Source organism: Caretta caretta, chromosome 11, assembly GCF_965140235.1.
Source record: "Caretta caretta isolate rCarCar2 chromosome 11, rCarCar1.hap1, whole genome shotgun sequence".
Classification (NCBI taxonomy): domain Eukaryota; kingdom Metazoa; phylum Chordata; order Testudines; family Cheloniidae; genus Caretta; species Caretta caretta.
The window spans coordinates 64,306,104-64,313,535 of record NC_134216.1 but is presented as its reverse complement, the minus strand read 5'-3'; the positions used below and the strand labels follow the sequence as shown (position 1 = coordinate 64,313,535).

The following is a 7,432-nucleotide window of genomic DNA, read 5'->3' as shown; positions in this document are numbered from 1 at the left end:
TATAGAGACAATAGCTCTAGTGAGAGGGCTCTGTTGACACAAATCTAAGCATGTTTTGATCATTCCCACCCACACATTTTACCAAGGTGAGCTGCCATTTTATTTTCGATATCGAGACCGAGCTGCTATGCAAGGACTATTATTCACTGGTTTCATCCCACGTGCAATACTTCAGCTCCCATAGGATCCCTTGTGGTGGTGAGACCCCTAAATCCACTAAGTCCATCTCCTGGCAAGGGCAAGATAGTCTCCAGAGAGAATTCAAACTACTTAGACTGATAATAGTCTTGCAGAATACTAGCCATGATACCAAGAGATGACTTTTGCCAACTCAGAGTGTTGCGACAGCATACAATGCTCACTCTCCTGATATGGATTCTGGCTACTGACAGCATCATCACCTGTCCAAAATCGGAAGAGTCTAGTTCTTTCTTAAACCTGGCTGTCCAATATAGTAGCACATTAAGGGCCAGATTATCAAGCCCATTCACTCCAATGGGAGTGCTCACATGTGAAAGGGCCACACACAACCTTGCTCTAATTTAGATGTTAAAACTACTGTGCTCACCCAAAATTAAACTCATTGAGCAAGCAGCCTGCTGTCATTATTTTCCTCCCCTTTCACCAAGAGGGAACATGAAAACTTTTTACCTCTTAAGGTATGTCAACACTGCAGCTGGGAGGTGTGATTACGGCACATGTAGACAGACCCCAGCTAGTTTTGACTGGATCAAATCTAGTTCAAGAGCAGTGAAGCCTGGATAGTACATATGGCAGCCTCTCAAGTAGGTACTCGGGGTCCTTGGTGGGCCCCCATGTTGCATTTACATCTCCAAACTGCAGGGCAGACATACCCCGAGATTAGGGATTAACCCAATTATTGGCGGGGGCGTGGGGGGAGTTTTTCAGCCATCTTGCCTAAATTATGCCAATGCCTCTGTACACACACAACGTTTACTGGCTATAATTTGATGAGATTCTTGTCAAATGCATATAAAGAATGTAAAGAGTAGTAAGTATATTTCAATTACTTTATTGGGACTGCTATCTACATACAGTTCAGTTTTCCAAGTAGTCAAGGCAGTTACTTTTAAATAGCTTAACATGTCAATCATATAAAACACAGCTGGAACCAAGGTACAATAGAAATATATACATATTATGGTACATTGAGTGCTTCTGAATGTGGTTAGTCTCATCTCTGGTAATTAAGGGTCTCATTCTGCTATGCTTTTAGACACATTGAGAAGCATCTTACTATGCACGTAGCACCATTGGTCTCATATGGGGCTACTTATATAGCAAGGTAATACTCCTTGTGAACAAGGGTGGCAGAATCCAGCCCCAGGCAATTAAAAGAAGTTGTGCTATACAGATACTGTAACACAAAAATGAGGGGTCACTTCTTGAATTAGACAAGATTAACACATTTGCCTGAACGCCTAGATTTATACAACAGCTAATGCAGCCTCTGAGAAAGTACTGCTTCATGATTACAATTGTAGTTGATGATTTACTCTATGTACATACACCCGTGTTACAGAACTAAGAGAAACCATTGCACTAAACAGAGCCATAATACTGCGAGAGTTACATTCCCCTGCACTGATACTTCAGGGACCCTGATGGGGCTCAGCTACAGTCAGACACCAGCATCTCACCAGCCCAGTTTTAGCCCTGACAGGAGGAGTTTTCAGATGTGAAATGCTGTCTTTTGTGCACACAAATACTGCTTGTTGCTTTCCTTTAGAGGAACTCAGTTTTGTAGCAGGTGAAATGCTAGGATCGTTCTTGTCCTAATAGAGATCACCTGTAAGGAGCTGCCAATTCCATTCCTGTCGCTGACACTTCCTTCCTGCTGCACACTATATAGCTAGGTGTATATAACTTGAACTTTGCCCCATTTGAATAAGATCATCAAGTACTTCAAATCTGCAAAACCTTCAAGATCATAGTTCATATCGGTGCCCCTTTATTTTCCAAGGCCAGCACTATATGTTATCAGCCTCGGTCAGACCAGGACAAGTAATTTACTGGCTGAGTGCTACCACTAATGTCACGGGAGAGATCCTGAGCCGATGTCAATTGGCATAACTCCACTGACTTCAGAAAAAACTATGCCAGTTTGTACCTGCGGAGGATCTGGCCCGGAATTCAAGGGACATTTTCAGGTTTCAAATAGTACTACTGCAAATCAGCTGCCCAAAGTACACACTTTTAAAAAAAGTCAGTTCTACATCAGTCTCTTTTTGTGCAGTGCTGAAGGTCTCAGTCTGTGGATCCCAATACTGCAGAGTACTGACCCTATGTTACATCAGAACCATAGTTAGCAGAGATACTAATAATCAGCAGCTTAAGTAGAGGCATAGGCAAAAACCATACATCACTCTACAGAGTAACTATTCTTTGTATCAGAATGAGGATGCTGTGGAGTGTAAGGACTATAGCAGAGAGCAGAAACCTGAATGTTACCCATGTTCAGATTTGGTCTGTTACTCTGTTAACAAAAGTGAGAAAATCCACTTGATAGGGTCAATTGGGCGCTCAGCGTGGGTAAGAGAAGAGTGTATAAATTAGCTTTACTGGGTAAGTTGGAGAAGAGCGAAATAAAAGGTGAAACTTGTGCAAACTTGTAATATAGACTTGGGGCAGCCATACAAGTCAGTGTCATGGGCTCTTTATTTTGGGGAAGATGTGTAATAATGCTTCCTCCTAGAGCTAGAAAAACCTACATACAATAGGAATGAAAACATGGCTGAGTTGCATTCTTAGTTAAAAGCAGTAATTCCATGATACTTGGTAAGTCACTTGACCTTGTATAAAGCTAACTTAATTGTCAAACTGGGCAAAAAGCACAACCCCACTGAAAGCCAGCTATATCCAGGTAAGCATGATGTAAGTTAGAACACTAGAGGTAAGAAATTGCATGAACATGCAACAGCTGCACCTCAGACATCAGTGTTTGACTCACTGGATTTATGGGATTCTGATGTAGGGAGACATGCAGTATTGTTGCTTTCAGCCATCCTTGGAGTGCACTGTAACTGCAAACTAGTTCAGATGACTAGCGGATCCAGAAACATGAACAACCACGCTCTACAAAGGGAATGGGACTTCTCCAGCTTAAACCCAAGTTAGACTCCTCTCCTTCCTCTTTCTACAGTAGGATCAACCAAATATAAGAATCTAACGGAGTTTTTTGCTTGACAGGACAAGAACGCTACAGCAGCGTCACTTCACAGTAGCTTAGCACCAAGCTGCATTTTTATAGGAACAACCTGGATCAGGTGACCACTGCTGAAATTGCTTTATTCACCCTCTCTAACCTCTATGCTTGGGTAGATGAATTACCATTACCCTAGAAAGAGAAATGTTGGGTGGAGGGAAATGCACAGCTGAGACTCAGTTACTGCAGTGAACCTAGTATCAGTGACAGCAGATGATGGTCCTGAATACGTGTGCCGTCTCCAATGCCACGTTTAATTTTAGCTGTTGCCTATGTCCTACAAAGTAAGTTCCAAGGATAATGGAACCTGCCTCTAACATACATACAATACCCTCATTTTTACTGGCCTTTATTGTATTGAAGCTAAAATAAGTAAACTCTTGTCACGTCTACAAAAAAAAACAAGTAAAATGAATAAAAATGAAAAGTGCTTATTTTCAAGTTGTGGCAATCCACAGACCCCCGCACATCATACTAAACACACCCACTAATTCAGTTTCCACAGAGCACCAAAAAAACTGAACATTCATTTCAATGCTGCAGAAGCAAATATTGTTTAGAAGGGTTTTCAATCTGGTTTATATGTATTAAATGTCACTGAGGTCTGGATGTGGAATCTTGTCTTAAGAATGTAAGAAAAATATTGTGCTGGCAAGACTTTTTACTCTGAAGGAATGTGATAGTCAAAGTTGTATGGGAACAAAATGAAATGATTGGAATTTATCTTCAAAGGACATTAGTATCATTAAAAAGGAAGCTACCACTAAGGCAGCATGATTCATAATGCAAGACAAGGCAGTGTTGCACAGAAGTCCCTCTTGAAAGGGATAAGAGAGATCTGTAGTTTAATAAGTTTGCTTCTGGGGCTTTGGGAATGTCTGGTTTATGTTCCTATTGTTTTCAGTTTTTGCAGTGTTCGACTGCTCCATTTCTGTGTGAGGCTGCTGAAAACTAAATTATGACATGCAGGGCAAATTGCACTTTACTGCAATGAACTTAGCTGCATAAAAGATCAGTACAAATAAAAGGACAATGTAATCGTCATAGCTGGCTAAAACACACACAAATATTGTTTACAGAAGCCTGTAAGAACAGAACTTGTAAAGTGCATAACAGGACAAGTTATTCACTCTGATTCTTACAAGGTCTGCTTCAGACCACTGCAGCAGTAATGAATGTTGTGGATATGGATTGACTTAGATTTTCCATGAACAGGGTGCTTATTTCAAAGCTTTCTATGTCCCTTGCACGATCACACTAGACACTGATGCAAATCACACTCATCAACTCTATAAATTCAAACTCACATTAGCCACCATACAAGTTGTGTAATACTTGCAGAGCTCACCTACTTCTCCACAAAGTGATCCATCATAAACCGGCCAGCACCTGGTTTCAGTGCTCTGATATGTGGGACAGTGTACAAAAATCTGTATTGGATACAGTCCTCTTTCTTGTGGCTGAGCTAATAAATCACCCCATTCTCAATCTTCTTGAGAAATAGGTTCCAACTCTGATCCCTACAACAGCTTGTATCTGCCAGCCTTATCTGTAATCCTCATGTCAGAAACTGAAGTGCAGGTAAGATGCAGATTTTACACTTCAGATGCATGTGGCCTGTTAGACAGACGCAGGTTTGCAATCCTTTTGCCTACTGCTGAGGAGCTGGAATGGCAATATAAAGTCCAGGGTGTGTGTGTCCTCTTCTATCAGGGAATTTTTTCATTCACTGTGCTTCCCCGCCCATCACAACATGTGCTTTAGCTCAGCAGTTCAGACCCAACCCTGTCCAATGATCCGGCACCATCAAGAAATACTTGTCCATTGCTTCACAAAATCTGCTCCGGTACAGTTCTGGAGAGACCACAGTTGGCATTTTACCTAGTGTTTAAAAGACAATAATGCCACAGTTTGAGATGGACCAGAGATCACACAGGAAAAATCAGGTTTGTATTACTGTAGTGCCTAGAGCCTGTAACTGAGATTGGGGCTCCACAGCACGGAATGCTGCACACACACAGCGCAAGAGTCTCTCAGAAAACAAGACAAAGGAAGCAGTAGACCCATTTTACAGATGGGCTCTGAGGCAGAAGTGAAGTGACTTGTCCAACACAGGCAGGGCAGAGCTGAGAACTGAACACAGACTCCAGCGTCCCAGTCAAGTGCCTCAGCCACAAGACAATTCTTCCTCTTGAGCTGCTGACAGCTCATTTGTAAGCATTTCCCTTTTGAGCTCCCCACAACTGGCACAGTGCAAATGATACTAGAAAGTCATATGGTCAAGCACTTGTTCTGTGGGGAACTTTGACATCACAGTGAGTAGCTTGAGCTACTTCAGCATGGTTTGGGAAGGCAGTGGTTATAAAGAGACTGTGATATCCCAGAGGAAGGGACACAAGCAAAGGAGAGGAATCAGATCTTCTGAGCACACAAGGTGCGGGGAGTTTTCACAGAAGAGATTTCATTCCCCAAAACCAAGAAATCAGGCATTTCTGAATCTGCTTTTAAAAGATTAGTTACCCCTGCAAATAAACCAACAATACAGAGATACCGTTACTCTAAGACAATAGAGCAGCAAGATATGTAGGTGACCCTGCCCTACAAAAAGTAATATGCCAATTAACAGTACCACCCATGCAGCTGCATTCTGAGAACACAAGACTCTTACACTGTGCACAGCCTTGGGAATAAGGGAGAAGAGTTGAAACAATAAATTTGTACGAGAGAAAGTGTGGTGGGGGTGCAGGGGGGAGAAAACAGCACTGCCTGAAGTCTGTCAATAGCAGTGCTGATAGAGTGGGTTATCAGAATTAATACTGGGTGTGTCTTGGACTCACCTTGTCCTCCCAGGATGCCCGTTGACTTCACCACCATTTCAAGCTTTTTGTCCCAGGTAAAGGTGCGAATGTAATCTGTTACAGGTACAGAAAGATGTGTCAGGAAGTTCATATTCCAAATACAGATATTCCTGGGTAATTAGAAACACATTTCCTGGTATATAGCAAAGAAACTCAAGCTGCAAGCATTTGTTGCCAACGTAACAATTTCCCATTCTTAGCCAGCTGTCTCTCTCACTGGCAGGGGAAATCGCTCAGTAGCAATGAGAACACACCAGCTCTTCACTATATTCACAAAGATATTGCTCAGATAGCCTTGCCTTGACTCACACTAGTGAGCATTCCAAGCACCTAGTTATGAACTTTCCTTCATCCAGCTGACCCCAACCCTACATGTGCAAGGAGTCGCCCCACATTGGTCCTACAGTTCATAAGGTGGTTGATGATCAAGGGTGCCCTGCGGTGGCTTAAGATCTAGCAACCTCATTCATTTTAAGCTAGTATTATTCCCCTTTATTAAAGTCTCTTTTGCCCACAAACAGCAGCTGGTGCTGCTCTCAGAGCACCTCCCAGCTTTCCTTTATGGAAAGAAGGGCTGGGAATGCCAGAAGTGACCCTGAACAAAAGGAAAGGAGGACAGCATAGCTTGGGCAGGAAAGTCCCAAGGTTGCTTCTAAACCTCTCTCCTTGGCACGTGAACTAAAAAGTCAATACAGCTTCTCAGGCTTATGAGAAAAACATCATCATTTTTAAAAAATTCTTCATTAGGTGATCCTGTTTCTCTTACTGCTCTCCCACACATTGTGCAGAGTCCCTGGAAGCAACATCAGTTAGTCTTTATCCTAGCACTTATTCACTGCAGTTGCCCAGCCTTATATTCAAGGCTTGTTATTGTTTGTGGACGGTGTTATTTTTAAGTGAACGTTGTTGCTTTCACCAAGACCTGCCGATTACAGATTCTTCATCACTGCACATCAAATATTTTCCAATATTTACTGAAATCCCTTCAATAGCCCACGCATTGTGGCGAGTTATGCACAAGCAGGGTAGCATAAGAGTATTTACTGAACAAAATGCAAACAACGATGGCCCTAGCATCAGCCCTGTGTAGAGCAATTCAAATGGCAATGACCCCAGGCATAAATTCGCCTCTTTTTATTTAACACACCAAAACAGAACAAAGTGGGAACACTGACACAGCCTGTTTTTGGATAAAAGTGGCATCTTTGTAAGCACAAAGAATAGAACGCAAGAGGATAAAAAAATATTCCCATCGGTTCTTCAGGGAATACTGAATGATTTTTCTCTTCTCAACTCAATCCAGCAATACTCAAGGCATGTTTCCCTGAGGAATTCAGGTTAAAAACAG

At 42.2% G+C, this 7,432-nt stretch overlaps 1 protein-coding gene across 7 annotated transcripts in view; it reads right to left on the bottom strand.

Annotated features, from left to right (window-relative positions):
* Positions 1 to 1,017: 1,017 nt before the first annotated feature.
* PIKFYVE (phosphoinositide kinase, FYVE-type zinc finger containing) overlaps positions 1,018 to 7,432 on the bottom strand; it is a 99,504-nt gene continuing 93,089 nt past the window's right edge. For all 7 annotated transcript variants that reach the window (XM_048869275.2, XM_048869277.2, XM_048869278.2 and 4 more), the window contains 2 exons: positions 6,064 to 6,138; positions 1,018 to 5,107 (listed from right to left, as the gene is read on the bottom strand). In XM_048869275.2, coding sequence (XP_048725232.1) covers positions 4,992 to 5,107; positions 6,064 to 6,138 — 191 coding nt within the window. In that variant the 3' untranslated portion in view covers positions 1,018 to 4,991. The remainder of the gene's footprint in view (positions 5,108 to 6,063; positions 6,139 to 7,432) is intronic.